This window comes from Echiichthys vipera, assembly GCF_963691815.1.
Source record: "Echiichthys vipera genome assembly, chromosome: 4".
NCBI classification, from domain to species: Eukaryota; Metazoa; Chordata; class Actinopteri; order Perciformes; family Trachinidae; genus Echiichthys; species Echiichthys vipera.
In genome coordinates, this window is record NC_139829.1 from 1045789 (window position 1) to 1072015 (window position 26227).

Below are 26227 nucleotides of genomic sequence, written 5' to 3' on the forward strand. Positions count from 1 at the left end.
TCTCAGCTCTCAATGAATTATAGAACATAAATCATGTTAAATCTAGACAAACTATTTCAATGCCGGGGCGGCCATCTGTCTTGACCAGTTGGGGAGGAAGAAAAGGAGAGAGAAAGAGAGAAAAGACGGACAGATGTACATAGAGAGACAAATACAGAGAAAGACACACTTCCAGTAACTATAATAATATCTATGGTAATGGGAATATGACTTATATGTTATGGCAGTTAATACAGTAGAAAGGTAGAAACAAGCATCGCTAAGGTTATAGATTATAATAGTAGCAGGAAGCTTCATGCAGGACCACCGCAGCAGGCACCACCACGATCAACAGAGACCTGCGAGACGACAAAGCACAAACCACTCAGGGGAAGAAGTTGAATTAGTAACATGCATTGATGAGACATGAATGATACAGACAGAGAGAAGAGAAGTTCAGAGTATCTGGAAAAGTATTATCCCACGGCAGAATAGGCCTATAGCAGCATACTTAAGCAGAACAAAATCAGCTTAAAAATATATAATATATATATAATAATAACAACATTGCTAAGGGCTCGTAAGCCCTAGCTGTAAGCTTTATCATAAAGGAAAGTTTTAAGTTTACTCTTAAATATAGGGACAGTGTCTGTCTTCCGAATAACACTTGGGAGTTGGTTCCACAGGAGAGGAGCTTGGTAGCTAAAGGCTCTGCCTCCCATTCTACTTTTGGAGAATCTAGGAACGATAAGCAGCCCTGCATTCTCAGAGCGCAGCGATCTAGTCGGGTAATACGGTACTATGAGCTCTTTAAGATACGACAGAGCCTGACCAATAAGAGCTTTGTAGTAAATTCTATTATAGATTTTTTCCAGATAGCCAGTGCAAAGAAGCTAATACATGTTCTATTCGATTTGTTTTGGTAAGTACTAGAGCTGCAGCATTTTGGACCAACTGGAGCCTCTTAACAGACTTATTGGAGCAGCGTGATAATTAGGAGTTGCAATAGTCAAGCCTAGAAGTTTCTCTGCATCTGTCTGAGACACAATGTTCCTAATTTTTGCAATATTACGCAGGTGAAAATATGCATTCCTTGTCGTTAGTTTTATGTGAGAATCAAAAAACATATCCTGATCAAAAACAACTCCCAGATTCCTTACTGTGGTGCTGGAGGAAAACACTCAGATCATCCAGAGTAACAATATCTTTAGCTATTGAGTTTCGGAGATCTTCCGGGCCAAGAACAATAACTTCAGTTTTATCTGACTTTAACATCCGAAATTGCAAGTCATCCAGCTTTTTGTTTCCTTGATGCACCTTTGAAGTTTATCTAACTGATCGGCCTCCTCTGGTTTGATCGACAAATACAATTGTGTATCATCAGCATAACAATGAAAATGTACGGAGTGCTTCCTTATAATATTTCCTAAGGGAAGCATATATAAGGCGAATAGAATCGGTCCAAGGACAGAACCCTGTGGGGCTCCGTGACTAACTTTAGTGTGCATGAAGGATTTGTGGTTAACATGTACAAACTGAGATCTATCTGATAAATATGACTTAAACCAGCTTAATGCGGTTCCCTTAATGCCAATTAGATGCTCCAGTCTCTGTAGCAGGTTGCGATGGTCAAGAGTGTTGAAGGCCGCACGAAGATCCAGTAAAACAAGTACAGAGACCTTTGTCTGAAGCTATAAGATGGTCGATGGCCAGTGTTGTCTCAGTGCTATGATTCATTCTAAATCCTGACTGGAAGTCCTCAAATAACTCATTATTATGTAAAAAGTCACACAACTGATTGTGGACTAATTTCTCGAGGATCTTAGAGAGAAAAGGAATGTTAGATATAGGTCTATAGTTGGCTAGTACCTCAGGATCAAGACTGGGCTTTTTAAGAAGAGGTTTAATTACAGCTACTTTAAAAGACTTTGGTACATAACCTGCTGATGAAGACATGTTAATCATATCTAATACAGGAGTGCTAACTAAAGGTAACACTTCTTTAAGTAACCTAGTTGGAATAGAGTCTAGGAGACAAGTAGAGGGCTTTGATGCTGAAATAGTAGAGGTTATTTTGATAAGGTCAACTGCAGAAAAGCAGTCCAAGAATATATCAGGTCGTACAGTTGTTTCTAAGGTTCCTGGGTGTGAAGAAAAAATGGGTGCCAAGCGAGTTGATTTTGTCTCTAATAGTCATAATTTTGTCAGTAAAGAAGGTTATTAAGTTGTTACTACTGAGGGTTATAGGAATACATTGCGCAATAGCTACGGCTCTCTGTCAGCCTGGCTACAGTGCTGAAAAGAAATCTAGGATTGTTCTTATTCTCCTCTATTAAAGATGAGTAATAGGCTGCTCTGGCATTATGGAGGGCCTTCCTATACGTTTTTAGACTTTCATGCCAAACTAAGCTAGATTCCTCCAATTTAGTGGAGCGCCATTTACTTTCCAATTTTCGCGATACTTGTTTTAATTCACAGGTTTGTGAGTTATACCAGGGAGCTAACTTCCTCTGTTTCATTATCTTCTTTTTTAAAGGAGCAACAGAGTCGAGTGTTGTTCGTAGTGAGCCGACAACACTGTCAACAAGGTGATCAATTTCAGAGAAACTAACGTTAGTGCAGGAATGTTGAATATTAGGATAAGGCATTAAAGTAAATGCAGATGGAATCGCTTCCTTAAATTTAGTTACAGCACTATCAGATAAATATCTAGTATAGAAACTTTTGCCCAGAGGTGAGCAGTCCTGTAATACAAATTAAAAAGTTATTAAATAATGATCTGATAAAATAGGATTCTGTGGAAAGACTATTAAGTCATTGATTTCCACACGATAAGCAAAAACAAAGTCGAGGGTGTGATTAAAACAGTGAGTAAGTTTATGTACACTCTGACTAAAACCAATCGAATCTAATAGAGAGAAACGTAATACTAAGGCTATTATTGACGTCCATGTGAATATTAAAATCTCCTACAATGATTACTTTATCAGATTTAAGGACTAAATTTGACAGAAACTCTGAGAATTCAGATAGAAATTCAGAGTACGGACCAGGAGCACGGTACATTATAACAAGTATAACTGGCTGCACAGTTAACCAGGTTGAACGTGACAAAGAACAAGACTTTCAAATGAATTATATTTAGTTTAGGTTTAGGGTTGATTAATAGGCCTGCGTCATAAATAGCTGCAAAGCCTCCTCCTACACCACTGCCTCGAGGAATACGAGAATAAATTTACTGGGAGGAGTGAATTCATTCGACACAGCCAGGTTTCAGTCAGACAGAGTAAATCAAAATTGTTATCTGATATCAGATTGTTAACTAATACAGCTTTGGATGACAGAGATCTGATGTTTAAAAGTCCACATTTTATTTTCTGATTTTGTTGCATTTTCGCAGATTTTGTGTTGATTTGTATCAAGTTTTTCTGTGTCTCTTCTGTTCATTTTTGGATCTGGTTAATTTAGATGATCGTGGGGCAGACAGTGTTTGTATACTATACTGAGCTGGAAAACGCTCCACAGGGAGCGCAGAGAGGTGTGTAAGACTGCCACTGTGCTTCCTGGGCATCTGTGATAAGTGCAGCGCAGAGAGGTGTATTAAACTGCGACTCTGCTTCCTGATCCTGATTGTTACTTCTAGGCTGGACTATTGCAACTCCTTATTATCAGGCTGCTGCAATAAGTCTGTTAAGAGTCTCCAGTTGGTCCAAAATGCTGCAGCTCGTGTACTAACTAAAACAAATAGAAGAGAACATATTTCTCCTGTATTAGCTTCTCTGCACTGGCTACCTGTAAAATCTAGAGTAGAATTTAAAATCCTTCTCCTTACGTACAAAGCTCTTATTGGTCTGGCTCCGTCGTATCTTAAAGAGCTCATAGTACCGCATCACCCAAGTAGATCTCTGCGCTCTGAGAATGCAGGGCTACTCGTCGTTCCTAGAGTCTCCAAAAGTAGTAGTGGAGGCAGAGCCTTCAGCTACCAAGCTCCTCTCCTGTGGAACAAACTCCCAAATGTTATTCGGGAGGCAGACACTGTCCCCTTATTTAAGAGTAAACTTAAAACTTTCCTTTTTGATAAAGCTTACAGCTAGGGCTTACGATAAGACTGTATTCTGCTTAATTAGCAGACGTTCCTGCCTGTTAAAGGGAAGGTTTTCGTTGCCACCGTACTCTACAGAGGAATTGTTGGGTCTATGTAAATCATAAATAAGTCATTGAGTGTGGTCTTTACCTACTCTGTAAAGTGTCCTGAGATAACTTTTGTTATGATTTCGACACTATAAATAAAATTGAATTGAAATGAATTGAATTGATCCCAACACTGGGTTGGCATGGTTTTAGACCGCTAACAACTGCGTCCAGGTTCTTAGATATGAGAGCGGCACCCTCCAAAGAAGGATAAAAACCATCACTCCTGATAATACCAGGTTATCCTCAGAAAGACTGACAATTATTATTGCCGATGTTCCTGCCTGTTAAAGGGAAGGTTTTCGTTGCCACCGTAGTCTACAGAGGAATTGTTGGGTCTATGTAAATCATAAATAAGTCACTGAGTGTGGTCTTTACCTACTCTGTAAAGTGTCCTGAGATTTACCGGGCACCATCCAGACAGCCAGTGACGGAATGATGACATGCGGCTATACATGTGATCGCAAGTCAAGTTGGGCAGGGGACCAGAGAAAATTACGGAGTCCGACATAGTTTTTGTATATGCACACACCAACTCCACATTCATTTTAGTGATCTCCGATTGACGTAATTGGGTGTCATTACCGCCAACGTGAATAACAATCTTACCATATTTACAGTTATCCTTAGCCAGCAGTTTCAAATAGGACTCAATGTCGCCCGCTCTGGCCCCTGGGAGGCATTTTACTATGGTCCTTGCTGTCTCTAAGTTCACGTTTCTCAGAATGGATCCGACAATAACCAGTGTTGTTTCCTCAGCGGGTTTGTCAGAGTGGAGAAAACTTAACCATGGGCTTCGATTTAGGACTATGCTTTCCTCTCACAGTCACCCAGGAGGACCCTGACTGCTCAGGGATTGCCGGGGGAGGGCTGGCAATCAGTGGATGAAGATAAACAACTTCTTTCACTTCCAAAAGACTGTCTCTCCTAGCAGCTTCTGAAGAAGTGAACCCGGTCGGATCAGGTCAATGGAATGAAGCTTCGCTCCGATTGGATGAAGGAACATCTCCAACCTTGCTCTTACATATTAAAACTCCAAATAGCTTATTTTATTACAGTTCTAGTTCTCTTTTTTTAAGCGAACATGTGTTTTTCAATCATAAACAAAACATTATATTTCATGAATTGATTTTTCCACTATAATATTTCAGTGTTTTTAATTCAAACATCTTATTATTATTATCTTATTATTTTTAAAACAGATTTTAACCAGGGTTACACCTATGCCATATAAGTCTGATTTCCTTTTGCCAGTAGATGGCGCTGTGTCTGTTATTCGATTTTGGCATGTAGTTGCCTTGACTCTTACCATCTCTGGGAAATGTGGTGCAGTTTGGGCAATTCATGCTAAAGTTAGAGCAACTTCCTGTTTATGGCGGGCTGGACAAAATGGATGCCATGCCATTATGCAACAAATACAAAACATGCATCATGTTTCCCTACATCTCGTGTAGAACCCACATTGTAAGTTTCATGTAAATCGGTGGATATTTTCATTTCATTTCATAGATATGCTTATGACTAAACATTGAGATTCAGATGTGTTCAGGCATGGACTGTAATGAATCATGAGAAATTTGGGGCATATTGGAAAATGTATGTTGAAGTTAAAACCACTTCCTGTTTCACAGCAAACGATGGTCACCAGGACAACTGAATTTGATGACAAGCCAAAAACTACATGATCTAGCATCATGAAGGTCTTAAGTATGTGCTGATAGGATTTGAGGAGGATGTGTTCAACAGGCTACGAAAAGGAAATCAAAATATCCCAAATGTAACGTCCTGTCGCCAGTAGGGGTCGCTATGACTACGATTCAAAATTGTCCTACAAACGTGTTGAGGGCGAGTCTCTTACCATACATGTGAAGTTTGGAAAAGATCTGAACACCTGGTGTGCAGTTTCAGCAGTGCCTTTTGTCATGACTTTCCATTGAAATTCTTCATGCCGCCACAGCTGTGCCGTTACACAACATCCTCCCATGGTCACAATGAAGCATCATTCACGTCTTAAGGTTCTCATCACCACTTTTGAGGAGGATGTGATGAACCAGTCAGGCCAAGGTCATCAAAGTATAAAACACGTAATTTCCTGTTACCAACTACACGTAAATATTGTCACATAGATGTGTTCAGGCGAGAGTCCAATCATGACTGAGAAGTTTCGGACAGATAATCTATCGTCAAGATTTTAAAGTGTTAAAGACCACTTCCTGGTTCATGGCATGGGCAAAATTTGAGGCCTAGCCACGGCCAAGCTGACTGATGAAAACGTGTATGCTCCGCAATTTAGCGTCGGCCATGTCTTGAAGGTGTACAAACCAACTTTGAAGTAATTCCGTTCGAATCTCCAGGACGAGTTTGTTAAAGTACAGAGCAAAGTTTTTGAAAAAAAAAAAAAAAAAGACATGTTCATATCAAATTGGCGGACTTCCTGTTGTGTTACGGCATACCTCTAAGAGGATATTTTGTGTTTCTCTGCATTCTTCACATGCCTACCAATTTTCATACATGTAGGTGAAAGCGCATTGAGGGGGCTCAACTAATAACAAATAATAATAATAACTGGTGGAGAGCACGGTGTGAGCCCATCGAGCTGGCATGCAGAGGGTTTGCTGGCCAGTCTCTCTGCAGGGCCTACAACATCTCGGGCATCACAGGGGCCAGTAAGCGAAGGGCCGTTAAGGAGGTCACGGAGGCAGCAGAGGTTGCCTCAAGGTGGCTGTGGTTAAGGAGAGGAGAACCATGGGTGCGGTAGCGCTACCTGGACACAAGCTAGGGCCTGATCAACCCCAGCTGGGTTGCGTGGGTGAGAGTGTATGATGCTTGAAAGCACTCTGTGACCCCAGGTACCATCACTGATGATGTGTCCAGGTTGCATCAGTCGATGTATGTTACAAGCTTCTCTCTAGAACAACCAGTGACGATCAGGTATAGACTGATTGACAACCGAGAACAAAGTGGTGGCAGCTGGAGAGACAGCGGACAGCCCGGAGAGACGGCAACGGGGCAGGGAGGGTTAGCAGCCCGACCTGCATCTTCTGAGAGGAAGAACCCACTTTTCAAGCTACAGATCGAATTATGGAGTTATACCCCCAGGGATCCCTGAGAGGGGGGGAGGATGAGAATCCCACTCGGACAGACCAAAGGACACCGACACATAGCGACGGAAATACGACAATGAGTGCACAATGCTTTTGCGGCAAAGTGTGCAAAAACCCACGTGGCCTGAAGATCCATCAGGCCAAGATGAGATGCGTGCAGACAGTACCTGTGACACAGCGCTCAGGGATCACCCCTGGTGAGACGCAAGTGACACAAGCCCCGAACCCATGTAGAACATCAGAACAGTGGCGGGTAAAATGGCCCCATGCGAGCAAGGAGAAGGAGTGGCTCCAGTTTGACGAAGACGCCAACACCATCTTGGAAGTAACAGCCAAGGGTGACGCTGATCGACGCCTCCAGACAATGACTACCATCATCATCAGCCTAGAAGCTGAGAGATTTGGACTGGAGGTGAAGAAAGCAGTGAAAGGCCCCTACACCATGAACAACAGGGCTAACAAGATCCACCAGCTGAGGCAAGAGCTGAAGAGCCTGAGGAGGAGGTTCGAGGAGGCGAGTGAGGAGGAGAGGGGTCCTCTAGCAGAGCTGCGTAACATCCTTCGCAAGAAGCTCATGACTCTGAGGAGAGCAGAGTGGCATAGGAGAAGGAGAAAAGAGAGGGCCAGGAAGAGGGCTGCCCGCATAGCGAATCCCTTTGGGTTCACAAAGCAGCTACTTGGGAAGAAGCGGAGTGGCCAGCTCACCTCCTCCAAAGCTGAAATTGCCCTCCACCTCAGAGACTCCTTCTGTGACAGATCCTGCGAGCAAGATATGGGCCACTGCCAGCACCTGATTGATCCACCTGCACCAACTCTGGACTTCAACAGAAAGGAGACCAGCTGGAAGGAAATCCAGGAGGTGATCAAAAAGGCTAGAGCAAGCTCAGACCCAGGACCAAGTGGGGTACCTTATAGGGTTTACAAGAACTGCCCAAAGCTACTCCACAGGCTCTGGAAGATCCTGAAGGTCATATGGTGGAGGGGAAAGGTGGCTCAACAGTGGCGGTTTGCAGAAGTGTGGATTCTAAAGGAGGAAAAGTCATAGTCCATCGACCAGTTCGGGAACATCTCGCTGCTCAGTGTTGAGGGTAAGATTTATTTTTCAGCATTGTGGGCAGGCGACTGACTGACTACCTCCTGAGGAACTCATATATGGACATCGCGGTCCAGAAAGGAGGGATCCCAATGGTGCCAGGGTGTCTGGAGCACACAGGCGTGGTCACACTACTGATCAGGGAAGCCCGGGAGAACAAGGGAGACCTGGTGGTGCTGTGGTTGGACCTTACAAACGCCTAGGGGTCCATACCCCACAAACTGGTTGAGGAGGCCCTTCGCCGGCAGCACATCCCGGACAAGTTTAGACACCTCATTCTTAACTATTATACAGTTTCAGTCTGAGAGTCTCTACTGGGTCTACAACATCAGACTGGCACAGGCTTGAGAAGGGTTATCACTGGGTGCACAATTTCAGTGATATTATTTGCACTGAAATTGAGGGTTCGCTGACCAGTCTCTCTGCAGGGCCTCAAGGTGGCTGTGGTTAAGGAGAGGAGAACCATGGGTGCGGTAGCGCTACCTGGACACAAGCTAGGGCCTGATCAACCCCTGCTGGGTCGCCTGGGTGAGAGTGCATGTTGCTTGAAAGACCCGAAACACTCTGTGACCCCAGGTATTATTATTGGAGTCCTCGCCGACTTCGTCGCTGCTTGGACCCTAATAATAATAATAATCATTCCAATTACAATAGGGTCCTCGCCGACTTCGTCGGTGCCTGGGCCCTAATAATAATAAAAATAATAATAATAATAAGCATTCCAATTACAATAGGGTCCTTGACCGACTTAGTCGGGGCTCGGGCCCTAATAATAATAATAATAATAATCATTCCAATTACAATAGGGTCCTCGCCGACTTAGTCGGTGCTCTGGCCCTAATAATAATAATAATAATAATCATTCCAATTACAATAGGGTCCTTGACCAACTTAGTCGGTGCTCGGGCCCTAATAATAATAATAATAATAATAATCATTCCAATTACAATAGGGTCCTCGCCGACTTATTCGGTGCTAGGGCCCTAATAATAATAATAATAATAATCATTCCAATTACAATAGGGTCCTCGACCGACTTAGTTGGTGCTCGGGCCCTGATAAAAGTTAAAAGTTCTCTGATGATTCAGTGATCGTGTCCCTCCTCAGCCATGATGACCCGGTGCCTGGTCCAGTAGTGGAGGATTTTATCCAGTGGTGTAAGTCGTCCTTCCTCACCATCAATGTCTCAAAGACTAAGGAAATGACGATTGATTTCAGGAAGACCCGCCACTGTTTCCCTGTCCATCAATGACCAAGCTGTAGAGTCTGTCCAGCAGTATAAATATCTGGGGACAGTAATTGATGACAGGCTGTCCTTTGAGCATCAGGTCGATGCGGTGTGCAAAAAAGCCAATCAGCGCATGTACTTTCTTCAGAAGCTCAGGAACATAAACATTGACTCCAAGTTCATGGAAATGTTTTATTCTTGTTTTTATTGAATCTGTCCTGACATTTGCTTTTATTTGCTGGTTTGGGTCAATTAACCTTAAAAACCGCATCAGACTTCAGGGCATTGTTAGAGTGTGCAGTAAAATTATTGGTACTCCACTCACGGACATTACCATTTTGTACAAAACCAGGGCCCTGAACACAGCAAGACTTGTCCTGTCTGACCCGAGCCATCCCTTAGCTCCTGAATTTAAACTGCTTCCATCAAGATGCAGATTAAATGTGGCCAGATGCAGGACTGACAGATTAAAAAAAATCCTGGGTTCCATTGGCTATTGGCTTTCTTTCAATTAATAGCACTGTGGTCACTTTAACTCCTTATTTTTATCCAGTAAGGCACTGTTGCATTTTGTTTGTTTGTTTATTTGTTGTTGAATTGATGTTAATTGTTTTCCTGTAAAATTTTGTTTTTTGCTGCTGGCTGCACCGTGAATTGCACTCCGGGGACAAAAAAGATCTCTTGACTTGACTTAATAATAATAATAATAATAATAATCATTCCAATTACAATAGGGTCCTCGCCAACCTTGTCTGTGCTCGGGCCCTAATAATCATTCCAATAACAATAGCGTCCTCGCTGACTTTGTCGGTGCTCGGGCCCTCATGAAATAAAAACAACCTAGCATTTCCCTCACTGAAAAATCTGTAGCACGTACTTCTTGAATGGTCTTTTAGTACAAGATTTTTTTGGAGTATAAATAACCAAAAGGCACCAACACCTGCGCCTATCAAGTCAGTTTGATATCCAGGCAACAACAGCACAAACATGGCCGAGACCTGAGGTGTTGTGATGGTAGCAGAGCAGACAGACAGCCAGCAGCTGATGTTAGCCACCTGTGCTTGTAGCCACCTGTCACTCAAAGCAGCCACACCCCTAATTATGCAGAACTTTAAGTCTTAAAGTTGTAGTCTGTAATATTTCCATCTATTTAATTGCCTTTTAAGTTAATATCTCTCAAAAGGTGAGTTTAAAACAATGGTGATTGATCATATGACCCACTAATGAAAGTATTATTGCCAAGTATTATTAAAATCCATGTCTGTGGAGAAGTTCCCACTCTAGATGTAGTTGGTCGGCCCAGATCGTCACTAACGTAAATCAGAAATTCCAACTCCTGAGTCAGGCTTGTAGTAAGGGCAGAGGCTTAATAGGAACGTGTGTGTGTATGGATTTAAGGGGACATATATGGGGACAGACTGGAAGTAGAGAGGTGAATGTGTTTCAATAAAGTTTACAAAAGAGCAAAAAAAAAAAGTCAACACACATGGTGACAATGAACATGACAATATGGAGGCTCTGAAAGAACAAGCTCACCTGCAGTTACATCTTACTGCCATAGAGGCTGCTAGAAACAACGTATCTCAAATCTTATGCAGTACAACTAATCCCCCGCCACCACTACTTCCTGGTTAATCCACGGAAGTGCCCAAAACGGCAGTATTTTTTGTACACATTGGGACAATGAAACATTAAAATAAAACATGGATAAAACTCAGAGAAAACTGTTGGAGAAACTCCCCGGACGATCTGGACCTGCGTGAGCGCAGTTATTGTACACTGTGTTTGCGTCGTTCCTGTGCTATCAGTTGGTCATTCCTGGGCTCCATATTCAATCTAAGAGCTTCTGATATCTCTGGCCATTGAACCTAGTTACTATTCTTCCTTCTTTAAAGGGTAATGTGTTACATTTTGGGGGGACAGTTAGTGTAGGTGTGGGTGTGTATGTCTGTGTATGGCTATGTCTGTGCATGAATGTGTATGTGTGTATCTCTGTGTGTATATTTGTGTGGGTGCTGGGTTTGGGTTTTCATGGTGTTTCTTCTGTTGTTAATGTCTTGTTTTGGTTTTGTTTTGTTCTACTTTTATGTTCTGTGAGGCACTTTGTGCTACTGAAAAGTATGAAACCGCCACATGAATAAAGTTGATTTGATTTTGATTTGATGGCATCAAAATCTTAAATATGTTCTTTGGCATACTGTAAATGATACTCAGATTGACATTTTTTTAGAAGAGGCTTCTTTCTTGCCACCCTGCCATACATGTAGAACTTTTGAAATTGTTGTTACATGCACAGATCAACCAACCTCTGCTATTAAGATTTGTAACTCCTTCAAGGTCACCATGGGCCTCTTGGTAGCTTCCCTGATCAATCTTTTCTTGGCTCGGTCATCCAGTTTAAAAGGGCGGCCCGATCTAGGCCAGGTCTGGGTTGAGCCATATGTATTCCACTTCTGGAGAATACTCTGAACGGTACTCAGAGGGATAGTTAAAGCCTTTGAAATCTTTTTAGATCCTTCTCCTAACTTGTGCCTATCCACAACTTTATCCCGGAGCTCTTTTGAAATCCTCTTTCCAACCATGGTGGAACTACTACTACTACTAGGAGTGGAATCCTCAAGGAACAGCTGATTTTATTCTGAAGTAATCGAAGTTACCACAGTTGATGTTAGATGGAGGCCAATTAACTTGGTGTGTAATCTGGAGGGTAATTGGTTATACCTGAGAATGTTTAGAATGGTTAATCCAAAGGGACTAATCACTTTTCAAACACTGCTATTCTAGTCTTTCATTTTTTTTTAATTTTCAGAAATTATGAAGAAAAAAAAAATTGTCAGGCAAAATGTGTAAATCATGCTGGAAAAATATATCATTTTTTATGTATTATCATTTCAGGCTGACATATATATATATATATACCCCATGCAGACAGGTGCAAATGTTATAGTGGCTTTATAAAAGACCTATTTTATATATTTATTGCAAAAGATATTTATTTTTGGAAAGTTAGTAGTAAACTTTAAAGATCCTGTTCACCCGTGGTAAACATGCACAGGTGTTTTCACTTATTTCTGCTGATTTGACTGTTCCACGCGGGCTTGCACAGTATGTGATTGACATCCTCCTGACTCTTCTGTTAGCTTAATCATTCTTGTACTACTACATGGAGTCCTGTGACCTCAATCACCTGCATAGCTATAACAAGTCTAACTGGAGCCGAGGTCTAATCAGTCCAGATACAATACTGTAACTGAAAACAGCTGAGCTGAGTCAAACTGGACTAATGACATTTTGAAATAGATCTCTTTGTAACGGAGCAGAATGTTAATTGTTGCATCTCTGGCCTCCCCTCTCAGGAGCAAGCTGTCACCAGACGCCAACCCACAGAAGATCATTGAGACCCTCCGTCTGCCCTCAGGTGTGGGTGCTACCTGCATCCTTAAAACCCCTTTCAACAGCACCCTGGACCAACTGGCCCAGACCCTCAACCCCAGTGCCAACAACTCCAAGACCCTGGCTGCCCGCTACTTTGACTCCATGTGTCAGGACTCCTTCACCCAGGGGGTCCCACTGTCCAACTTTGTACCCCCACCTCCTTCACCGTCACCTTCAGATGACCCAGGTCCTCACTTTGAGGATGGATTGTGGAACTTCACAGTCGCTCCCCCAGCTACAATCAATGGTGGGTCATTCTTATAAGGCTGGTCACAATTTTCATATGTACAACCCACTCAAAGTGAAAATCTGCTTTAAAATCATCTCATGGTCTTTTTCTACAAATACACTCATCAAATAAGCAATTTAGAATTATTTTTTTCATGTAACAACTATTAACAGGGATATCCCGGGGTGTCGCTAATAGCCAGCCATGGCTAAAACTGATTAGCTCGGGGCAGCACGGTGAGGGAATTAAAATGCCTATTTTCACCACTGATACTGCTCAAAATAACACCAACGGCTACTGCTGTCCCCGATTTTCACTGTGACTGAAAGATCCGAAAATGGAATATAGGAAAAATTAAAAACATAAATGTTGACCAAACAACATGTATAGTTGCGCACCCTACTACTCGCAGAGGCTAAAGCCAGCCAGTCCAGAGCTCAGGGCAAAATGCCATCCCAAATTTCAGTGTCACTCTAGCTCCTTAGAGGTAGTTGGTAACTTGTCAAAGTTAAAACCACTAAATAAAACCACTAGAAACCTATTATAAAATAAACATCAACAGTGATGCCAGTCTTCCTTTCAAAATGGGTAGGCTAAATATAATATCCAGTTTAGTTGGGCTCTGGGGAAGACTTGAAAGCCGATAAGCATCTGTTTGATTGTCCATACAGACAGGATTCCATTATAGGCTTTTTGACATTTTATTCTTCACAAGCTGAGGCAGTCTATGGAGCCACATGTGCCTATATTTCAGGCCTATCAGAAAATTAAAATTATGACTAGAGACAAATATCAATACATTGAATATATTTTTACATTGGTTTAGGTAAATCAGATGTAAGGTATTTGGGGGTTTATTTGTCTTTTTTAATTTCAAATTGATTTATTTCAAGATACAGACCATTCACGATAATACATTAATATTGTACAATAAAATATAGATATATCATGCCAGGTTGTAGCTGTTTGCTATTTTCCACCCACATTAACAGAAAACTGATTCAACCACCTTAAAATCATATATTTTTTTAATGTGGCATTTTCCATTTCAAACTCTTCCCCAAATCTTCTGAAAATCATGTGGTGTAAAGAGGAGGCCTTAGTTTAGGTGGAGTGTCTGGCTGACAGCTGTTTATTACAACTGATTTTATGGATGTTCTTGATCTCAGCTACTTTGATCGGAAGAAGAAAACAAATTGTTAATGAATTCCACTGCAATTTAGGAGAAATAGGCTGAGAGAAACTGCTTTATGAATGGTAAGGGCAGTGTCCCTGTTTTAGTTTTTAAAAGCCAAAAACACAACATGTTTTTGAGGTTGCTATGCCTCTGAACCGAGAATGTCCCCAGATTTTGTCTCAGAAATCTGTCACCCTTATACAAGTAGTTACCAAAGATCTCAAGGGCAGGCGCAAGCACAAGCAGTGGGGGTTGGCACAAGGCCAGACCCAGAATTCCTCAATGAGAGAGAAACATGTATATGTGGTTTTTTTTTAAACTTTCTATGGGGGAAATCCAAATTAAACAAAATATCATATTACAGTAGTTTTTAAATACTTTAACAAGTGTCTGGAGTGGGACTTTAAATTTCTGCGGTTTCAAATATCTGCTACACTAAATGATCTCAGTCTGAACTGTTCTGGAAATGTGTAAGTATATTTAATGAATTTCATTATAAACAATCAGCCATAATGACAATTAGACCCCCATTTCCCAACTCCACCAGAAATGTTAATTACAAAAAACAAAGCTCTATTCTATCAATAAATAAAATGTGGTGGCCTACTTGTTATTTTCTGTTCAGTGTGTTTTTCCATCAACACTTTGATAACATTCTGCTATTTTAAGTAAGTATTAATATAATAATATCTTCATCTCTAGATCTGTTTTATTATAGTAGTGAAATTAAACTTATTCTTACACAGTCTGATATGACTTGTTATTTTCATATTAAAAGCGATGAAGAACAATAACTCAAACAACAGGAGCGCAACAAACAACAGTGAACTTAGCATGCAAGAATAAGCCAGAAAAACACAGTCTTGTCATTAAAAATGCACATAGTGTGCGTCAAACTAAGGTTGTATAAAGAAAGACTTTAGGTAGGCTATAGGTTACTCACACTAGTAATTGTGGACGTAACTTGATATGTACATTATGAAAACTTGTGTTTTGTTGGTGTGTTTTGACCCTCAGTGCCACCACAGTGTTGGCACTTTCTAGCATAGCACCCAAAGGTTTACATGTTCCCATTAGGCTTATCAGGCTCTTTTGTTAAAGTGAAAGAGGGATGTCTCCCTACATAATCTATTTAATTTAATGATTTAATGTCATGTCTCAGTCTTGAGAAGATTTGTTATTCATCTATGGATCATTTGAAAACCCTTATAAGGTGTGGGGTAGCCTCTTTAAATGCTTTGACAAAATATCCACCATAGTCACTAGGTCTCAATGTAATGAACCACAATACGTTATTCTTGTTTCATGTTCTAATTTTTAAAATGTAATGTCCTCTTTCTAACTTTCCAGCTCATTATTTCTCATAATGTGAAAGATTTCATTATCTGTATTATAATATGGGCATGTCAACCTGGTTGTTTACTGTTTAAAGGTAATTGCAATGTATGAGCATCCAAATCTTTATATATAAAGAGTGATAGTTCTGTCACATAATTTATAATACCTTCATAATTATTAAACACATTTTTACAATGAATGAAGTAGCCTATGTGGCATTATTATTTTATGGTATTTATTTTAGACTGGGTACAAAACATGAGCTGTCAGTCCAGTTCACTCAAACTTGTTTGGCAAACCCTAAACTTATTAAAATAACATCCAATGACCCAAGTATCTTTTAAAAGCATTGATTATGTGCAGCCACTGGGAAAAAAGACATGCAATTTTATGACCTTGGATTTTTAATTTTTTTATTTTTCTACAAACACTTATTGTTTGATAGATAATTTTCACAGCAGATACTTTGGAAAGAAACAAACGCACAAGTGTATCTCATGACATTAATGATGGTTGCATTTCACTTGGGGGTTGTCCTGGTATTGTTTATGGTGGCTCACTGGAATAGCTTACTGGTACAGGTGTGATTTTCCTGCTTTGCTAAGACAGAATGTGAAAACGGCCTATTCAGTTAAAGGCACTTGTTTTATGTTTGCTCAGAGCCTGTGACATCTCCTTCCACCCTCCCACTGTCCATCCGTGAACCGGTGCGTTGTACGTGCTCCTTGCAGGGGACAGGGTTTTCCTGTCCCCGTGGGGTGGGAGGACGGCCCTCCCCAATGAAGGTGGTGACAGGTGATATCCTGGTGGACATCACAGGCCGGAACGTCTCTGAGTATCTGCTCTTCACATCAGACAGACTGCGCCTGCACAGGTAGGACTGCTGTTGGAGCATTTACTGTTTTTTTAAAATACAGTATATACTGTATATATTGATACAAATACAATGACAGACAATTACTGAGCTTTGGAATAATTTTCAATACCAAAATAATACTTTCGTCATCACCTTGGTACCTTTGAAAGTATGAACATGTTTTTACAGTCTTTTAAAGTTGCTTTGGCTAACTCGGTGTACAATAACACAAAATGCAAATTTGGGCCTAAAACATCTTAAAAAATGCATAATTGTTGTATTTTAAAATTAAAAGGTTATTATCAACAACTGGTCAGGAGGGAGAGAAGACAGCAGCTTAAAGGGATACTTTGATGACCCCAAAGCAATTTCAGTCAAAAGCAACTGGACTTGGTTATTTGTCTAGGAAGACGTTTCACATCTCATCCGAGAGGCTTCATCAGTTCATGTACGCATCTGACCAGGCTGGGACTGGTCCAACAAACTGGTGTGGAGATCTAGGTAATTAACCTCTCACAAGGCCAATGATGTCACTGAAAACCTTTGTGCTCCTAGCGCCATCGGCAGTCATTAGAGTGACAGTCATTGGTGGGAAGTTGGTTTCGACTTAGTTAGTGCTCTATTGAGTCTTAACGACAGTTGTTGGAGTCACAGGAGGCCATTTGTGAACATTTGTAAACACTGAGTTTAGATTGTTGTATCTCCTGGGAAGGAATGAAAGGGCTGCATTGTAAATTGGAGATAAGTGGTGTCTCAGACCTCCTCCTCTGTTTAGCGATGGTTTCTCTACGTTTGCATAGATAGCGTTGCGTAGATGATGATGTAGAGAAACCATCACTAAACAGAGGAGGAGGTCTAGGGGATAACGATGACCTGGGCAAATGAGAACATTGACAGGCTGATACTTTGATGATTTTAATTCAGCTATGTGTCATGGCAAATGTGTGTACAGATGAATGGCCTCCCTCTGCTGCTGAAATCCCTGCGGAATAGAGAAGTGGAGGTCCGCCAAATTACATGTTTCACATCATTCTCTCCAATGCTCTTAGCACCATTCATCTGCACACACTGCCCACACTGCCATGATACACAGCTGGATTTAAATCAGCAAAATATCCCTTTAAGTGTTTATCTCCCACTAAAGCTCAGATCACAAGTGTTCTCACAGCACAACAGTGAAACGTGTGTACCCCCACTGAAATATTTTATCAAAATATTCCAGTCTCCCTGTCTTTCAGCAGCCATGGTCAAGCTCTCTGACTAGCCAACCGACAGTGAAAATAGGTTGCAAGGTCATCATTGACTGGGGGGAAAGCCGGAAAAAGATGTCTCTTTGTGACCCAGCATCATGAGTTAATACATTGAGCCTGCAACCAAAACTTTCATCTACACACTGTCAGATGTCTTGTAGAGGGGGTGACAAGGAAGCCAGCTAGGGTGGGAGCACCTATCAGTGGAACATGGCAATGATGGCCCCAAAAGGCGACATATGTGATAATCAAAGCTGCTATAGTGGGTGAGGTGTGCTGTCTGAAAACATCACTCCAACATGAATGGACACAGAGAGAAAAGGGCAGAGCCGGAGATAAGATCTGTGAACACATCATGGCTAGTTCAACTGTAACAGATGCAGCGGCTACCACAGTGTCACAGAGTTTAATCCCCCTCGTCTCACATATGGAGATAGGTGAGGAAAAAATCCACACATGAAGCCCTGTTCTTTGTTAACGTTAGGCTGTGGTGGGGTATTATCCCTAGAAGGAGAGGTGCTAACGTGGAAAGCGAGTTGTGCACACCAATGCACCAACATGGTGGCCACAATAGGGGGTAGATTACATTATCATCTGCAAAAAGCAGAGACGAGATCCTCAGCCCACCGAACTGCAACCCCTCCCCATCGGGACTACGCCTCGATATCCTGTCCATGAAATTCACAAACAGGATTGGCGACAAGGCGCACCCCTGGCGGAGGCCAACCCAACCTGGAACAAATCTGACTTACTGCAGAGGATCGGGAAACAGCTCTCGCTTTGAGTGTACAGAGATTGGATGGCCAACAGAAGTAACCCCCTCACCCCATACTCCTGCAGCACCTCCCACAGTGTCTCCCGGGGGACCCGGTCATATACCTTATCCAGATCCACAAAGCACATATAAACTGGATGGGCATACTCCCAGGCCCCCTCCAGGATCCTTGAAAACTGTTGAGTGAAGAGCTGGTCAGTTGTTCCACGTCCAGGCAGGAATTCACATTCACATGAGATGAGATGATGAGATGACTTTAGGATGAACCCTCCTTTCTAGCACCTTGGAGTATACTTTACCCGGGAGGCTGAGTAGTGTGATACCCCTGGCACACACTCTCTGGTCCCCCTTTTTAACCACCCCAGTCTGCCACTCCCTTGGCACTGTCCCAGACTTCCACGCAATGTTGAAGAGACGTGTCAACCAAAACAGCCCCTCCCAACCCAAAGCTTTCAGCGTTTCTGGACGAATCTCATCAATCCCTGGGGCTTTGCCACTGTGGAGTTGTTTGACTACCTCAGTGACTTCCGCCTTATATATTGACAATGTTCCCCTATCAGCCTCCAACTGTGCCTCTAAAAAAGAGGGTGGGTTAGTCTGATTAAGGAGTTCCTCAAAGTGTTCCTTCCACCGCCCGATTACCTCATCAGCTGAGGTCACCAGCGTCCCGTCCTTACAGCTTGAATGGTTACCCGTTTCTCCCCCCTGTGGTGCCAAATCTCTTTCCAGAAGCACCTTGGTGCTGCCTGAAAGTCCTTCACCATGACTTCTCTGAACTTCTCCCACACCCGCTGCTCTGCCTCTGACACGGCAGAGGCTTCAGCCCTTATGGCCTGTCTGTACCTTGCAACTGCCTCGGGAGTCTTCCGGGATAACATATCCCAGGAGGACTCCTTCTTCAGTCGGACAGCTTCCCTGAGGGTTACCGCCCCTTGAGGCACCTAAGACCTTGAGGCCACAGCTCACTGCCGCAGCTGCAGCAATGGAAGCTTTGAACATTGCCCACTCCAGTTCATTGCCCCAAACCTCCACAGGGACGCCAGAAAACCTCCACCGGAGGTGTGAGTTGAAGATCTCTCGGACAGGGGCCTCCTCAAGTCGTTCCCAGTTCACCCGCACTACCCGTTTGGGCTTACACGCTCAGTCCAGAATCAACCCCCATTCACTGACCCAACTCATCACCAGATGGTTGTCAGATCAGTTGACAGCTCTGCCCTCTCTTCACTCAAGTGTCCAAAACATACAGCTTAGATCAGATGATACGATCATAAAAATCGATCATCAACCTTTGGCCTAGGGTGCTCCGGTACCACATACACTTTTAAGCGCCCTTATGTTAGTCATGGGCTTTCTTTCAAATGAGTTTAAACACTCCCCAAAAAAGGAAGAATTACTTTATTTATCCCGCAACGGGGAAATTATTATTATTAATCATGTTACACACACAGGCCCGAAATACACACATGCACAGACAGGACCTATACATGCAATTAAGAGGAGATGTTAGAGCGAGGGGGCTGCCAGTGACCGGCGCCCCGAGCAGTTGGGGTTTCGGTGCCTTGCTCAACAGCACCTCGGCAGTGCCCAGGAGATGAACTGGCACCTCTCCAGCCACCAGTCCACGCTCCATACATGGTCCACACAGGGTTAGGGTTAGCTTATATGACCACAGTTAACCTAGTCAAATGACATATAACAATGGATTGTTGCGCTAGCTCCTATTAGCAACATAACAAGCATACAGCTGTATTTACATGTATTCACACAAACAAAAAATAACTTGACGGTTTAATGTTGTTAGATGTATAATACTCACAGACGTTGCCTTAGCAAAAGGGGGAAATGGAGAATAATGCCTTAGCTGAGGAGCTGATGACTGCTAATGATGAATGACTCAGCACCACTATAACCGATCACTGTGTAGTGAGTTTCCTCCCTGTTTCCCAGGATGCACTGCTTCACTGTTGCCACGGTCACAATAACAATCGAGCATTGCTGAACTGCATCTTCACTGGCAAACCTATCTCTGGGGGCATAACACTCCCGCTTGGGTTCGTTAAAGATCCCATATTAATTATCGGAATCAATCTTTGGAGAAAGAAGTAAAACTACTTCTGTCATGGGATGTAATAGGTCCTTTTAGTTCCATCTAGGACAACTTCCCCTTCGTTTTTCCGCACAAATCCATCTTCTCTGGTAAAGGTTTTTTTGATGATGCCCATGGGCCATTCATTTCTCTTTGCCTGGTTGTCTCTCAGGAGGACTGTGTCTCCTTCTTGGAGGTTTGTTTGTTTTCCTTGCCACTTGTGGCGAAGCTGCAACGTTTTGAGGTACTCGCGCCTCCACCTGTTTCAAAACATGTCGTCCAGGCTCTGAACCTGTTTCCACTCCTCTCTAAAGAGATCCGCGTCCTCAAAGTTACCTGGAGGGGGAGCGGGTGCAAAACCCGTCTTGAGGGTCAAGAGCATCACTGTGGTGAGGATAAGGGGAGATTCCGGATCCGATGACACTGGGATGAATGGCCTAGCATTGACAATTGCTGCTACCTCAGCCATGACTGTTGTCAAGACCTCATGAGTAAGACAAGACTTCTTCTTTTCAAGCAACATGCAATACAAAGTGTGACGGGCGATGCCAGTCATACGTTCCCATGCGCCGCCCATGTGGAACGCATGGGGTGGATTAAACACCCAAGTGCAGTTCTGAGTGCTCAGGTACTTCTCCACACTGTTGAAGCTTGAATTTGTCTTGTCCATCTGCAACTCAAGAGAGGTGCCAACGAAGTTGGTTCCACAGTCAGACCGTATCTGCTTCGCAGACCCTCTGACTGCAATTAATCTTCTTAAGGCATTGATAAAACTGCTGGCGCTCATTGCCTCAATCACCTCAATATGAACTGCCCTTGACGACATGCATGAAAACATCACAGCCCATCGTTTGGAGTTGGAGTGTCCTCCTCTTGTGCGACGTGAGATGATGTCCCATGGTCCAAAAACGTCGACTCCTACGAAGGTGAAAGGAGATGTTACTTGTAGCCGTTCTGCTGGCAGCGCTGCCATCTGCTGATGTTCAATCTTCCCTCTCAGTTTCCTACAAGTGACACATCTGTAGAGCACACTGCTGATGGCTCCCACCAGCCAGAATCCACCAGCACGAATGGCCCCTTCTGTAAGATGTCTGCCTTGGTGTTTCACAGCTTCGTGACGGTGAGACACAAGCAGGATTGCGAGATGATGCCGTCCAGGAATTATGCTGGGGTGAGTCTCATCAATGCTTAGACTTGACTGTTCTATCCGACCTCCTACCCTCAGAAGTCCTTCTTGGTCTACTATGTGGTGCAATTTCCACAGGGGGCTGGAAGATGGGATGTTTGATCCCAAGTGGATGCATTTGAACTCCTCTGCATAGCATTCATTCTGCACACTCTTTGCAATGCACACTCTGGCTTTCAACAGCTCTTCCTCAGTAGGACAACAGATATGCCATCCCTGACAGTCTTTCTGGACGGAGTTGGAGAAGGAACGGGTTATGTGGATCAGGTGTGCTATGGCTATTTGGAGAGTACTGAACTTGGAGAGACGTTTGAAGCGTTGAGGGTGTATCACATCACTGGTTACACGTGTGAGACTTGTCTGCACCTGGGGACGTACTTCAGCGTCGATGTCAGGGTCAATGAGATTGTGAGTCTCCTGTGGCTCTGATTGGGGCAAAGATGCGTCATGGAGAAAGGCTGGTCCTTTGAGCCATGCTCTGGGGCTAAGGAGGGCTGGTGTCACAGTTCTTGACCCAATGTCAGCTGGGTCAAGAGGTCTGTTGGGACATACTTCCACTGGCTGGGACAAGGTGATTGGTGGATTCGCTGGACCCTTTTGTGTACATAGACATAAAATCTTCTTGACTGATTGTGGATATATCCTAATACAACCTTGCTGTCTGTGAAATAGGTGATGTTGTTGAATGTCGTGTCTATCTCTGTGACTATCATCACGGCAACCTCGACAGCGAGTACAGCCGCACACAGTTGAAGCCTTGGGGTTGTGAGGCCAGGCTGGGGTGCCAACATTGTTTCCCGAAGACAAAACCAACTTCAGTTTGTTCTTGGCGGCTTGTTGCCTTAATGTATGCCATAGCTGCAATGGCTTTAACTGACGCATCCGCAAAGACAAAGAGTTCTCTTTCTTGTGCATTTCCTGTGGAAGAGGATTTATAAGGACGTGGTATCTGGAGCCTTTCTAGGTCTTGAAGTGACTTCTTCTATCTGATGCACTCAATCTCCATGTCTTTAGGGAGTGGTGAGTCCCAATCCTCTGCCTGGGTGGTAAGTTCCCTTAGAATCAGCCTTCCATGAACTGTGATGGGTGCGAGGAACCCAACGGGTTTATAGAGACTTTTTACATTGAGAGCACCCCTCTACGAGTGAATGGCTTTTGATCGTCTTCACTTGACGACAAACGGTGTCTGTACATATATTCCAGAACGGTCCAAGGCTACGTTGGACAGGCAGGTCATCGACAAAGAGATCTAGGCTGTTGACATCCTGAGAGCGATCCTCAGTTGGGAATGCTTCAATGACTGCAGGCCGATTTAATGCAATTTTGTGCAGTCTGAGGTTGGAAGCTGCAAGCATCTTCTGCGCTAGCCCAAGAACGCTGATGGCTTCCTCCTTCGCTATCGAAAGACTTTAGAGCGTGATTGACGTAGAACTCTCGGCCTATTAATCTTCTTGCATCGCTGCCATAATCAGGCGGCGCTTCTTTAGTGGCTTGTCGTAAACCATACACGGCTACGGCAGGTGAGGGACTGTTCCCGAAGAGGTGAACTTGCATTCTGTAGTCGACAACATGGGAGGTAAGGTCTTTTTTCCTTACCACAGTAAGCAAAAAAAGTCCCGGTGATCTTCCTTCACGACAAAGCAGTGGAACATGTGCTCGATGTCAGCGCAGATTGCCACTTGTTCCTTCCTGAACCTCATGAGTACACCGAGTCGGCCAGGGACAGTGAGCAAAAAGTTGTTCAGCGTCACTCCTCCGCATGATGCGCTGCTGTCGAAGACCACGCGGATCTTATCTGGCTTTCTGGGATGATACACTCCAAACAGAGGGAGGTACCAGCACTCCTGTTCAGGTTGCAGCGGCGGGGCGACTTCTGCATGTCCTTTCTTGAACATCTTCTCCATAAACTCATAGGAAGTGGGCCTTCATCTGCACTCGAGGTGGTCATGTGCCTGTTTCCTGTTGTTGGGGAGCCGTTGTCTCTGTGACCGGAAAGGTAAAGGTGCGACCCAACTTTTCAAGCTGTCCTGGTGGCACTCAGCTTCCATTATCTGAAAAAACTCAAGATCTTCAATGGATGGTGCAAGTCTGTGGTCGTTGGGAGTACAAGCGAAGACAGTCTGTCCTAGGTTGTCTCTGATTAGCGTTGTTGAGCTGTACGTGGTGGTTGGTTTTATAAGGTGTTGATGCTTGGGTGGTTGACTGAAGACCTCTTTCACTTTACACGCCATGGGGAGACCCTACCAGGAGCACCAGGCCTCAGGCAACACAGCCGTCAGGTTCACAGGGACACACAAACCTCTCCACCACAATAAGGTGATGGTTCCCGGGGAGGTTGTTAGCTGTGTTATAGCTGTGTTTTTTTTTACACCATCAGCATGTGTGCAAATAAAAACATAGAGCAACTCAACCTTTTTCTCCGGGGATTTGACCAATAAATGACATGAACATGTGAAAGGAGATGTGTTCTGAGTGGATGAGAGAGAGAGATCAGAGCAGAGGATAAATAAAATTTATCAAGATATGTGTGAAGATATCAAGAGAGAGTTTTCAGTTTGAGAACTAATGAAGAGTTATGTGTGTTGTTTCTGCTGCTGAGTGCCGTAGGTACTTGGTTAATTGGATCAAAAGTATGACTATCAAATTAAATATTTAATAAAGAAAATGAATAAAGAAAAATGAATAACTTTAATTTATTTAAAAACCTCACACAGAGAACCAATTATATGTAGGGCATTGACTCAAATTTAGATTATGAGGTTGAGTATTCTCAATAAACTTATCGTTAATCAAGTAAATATTAGCTATCACCTATAATTATCAAAGATAATAGTTAAAATGACTCTAGTTAGAGTTCCTTGGGGGCACCACCGTCACAGATGGAGTGACAACTAATATACAAGTCTCATTAAATGTATTAAAGTACTAATGAAGGGTTGAACGCCAATTACTGTAATAGTTTACTCAGTTAAAGGATTTTAAATATTTTTTCTTAGAAGAGGTATTTGTGTAACATTAAGTAAACAGACATATTGTAAACACAAACATTTATCAACAAATGAATAAATGCACAAACAAAACACAATAAACTAACTAAAACTAAGTCAACGTGTGTGTATGTGTGTGTGTGTGTGTGTGTGTGTTAGAGAGGAGGGGGGCTGTTTGGGTCTGCACCCCCCTTTCAAAGTGTGAACATTTGAGTGACACAAAAGCCAGCAGGCTGCTTGATCTTAGTGCATGCAAAAAATGTGTGGACCATTGCTAACAAAGCATCCTCCACTTAACTGAATCAACACAGTCACACATAATCATCATTAAACATCAGTTGTAACACAAAGTTACAGTTCTATGCTTAGCTTTTAATAAAGTTTCATAACATGTAATAATGTTGGTGTTTAGTTACCAGTCCATGAGATGGGAAAGATAAGTTGTGTTGTTTCGATGCCAATGTCTGGTCCTTGTGAAGGAAGCTGGTTGAAGGAAAGGTTCTTGTCCTTGTTGTTTGCTCTTCAAACAAGAGGAATCAGATCACTCTTTGTTCTGCTCAGTTGGGTTGGTAAGCGGTCGGTTAACCTGGCTGATGATCCTACTCCATACAGGCCATGTTCAGGGCCTAGGGCAAGCTGGTCCCTGGATCAAGCAGAAGAGTATTGAGTCGAGTAAAGATTTGAAGAAGAGAGGAGTAAGAGACTGAGGAAGTTGTCCTCCAGTTTACATTAGTCCAGAAATGAACAATCTAGGGTGGTGACCCAAACTAATCTACTACTCCATGGTTCGCTCAGAGGAGCTTGATTCTGCCAATCTCACAGTCGAATCTTCGCAAAATGCGCAAACTGTGGTTATGAAACAATGGATTTTTCCATTCTGGCTCTCGGGTGCTGAATGTCTGATTTTACTCATAGATGTTTGGTTTATCCCAATAAACCATGATAAATTGCCTGTTTGTGTATATATATATTTATAAGCCTATTAATAAATACTGTTGCTAAAAATGTGAAAATAACTCATGTGCTTTTAATCTGTCTCCTTGTGTGTGCAGGAATACCCCCCCAGACTAAATTGTTCTATCCAGGATCCAGCACCATCTCAGCGCATCTTGGCTGGGCTTTAGATCTATATGTGCTCCAGAAATTGTTTTTCATTATAGATGTTCAATCCAACAAAGTCTGACACAGCGCCGTGAAAGTGAGAGTGAAACTACAGTTCTAACAACTGTCAGCTATTGTCAAAGAAAGATACAAACAAAACACATTGATATTGGTAGAGATAACAGGGAGATGGAATCACCGGCTAGGCATTG

General features: G+C 42.9%; 1 protein-coding gene across 1 annotated transcript in view; it reads left to right on the plus strand.

Moving 5' to 3' along the window:
* The window catches only part of abca2 (ATP-binding cassette, sub-family A (ABC1), member 2), a 423663-nt gene that overhangs the window by 303116 nt on the left and 94320 nt on the right, over positions 1-26227 (plus strand). The window contains exons 29-30 of the mRNA XM_083912406.1: positions 12952-13277; positions 16435-16648. Of these exons, the coding sequence (XP_083768532.1) occupies positions 12952-13277; positions 16435-16648 (540 nt within the window). The remainder of the gene's footprint in view (positions 1-12951; positions 13278-16434; positions 16649-26227) is intronic.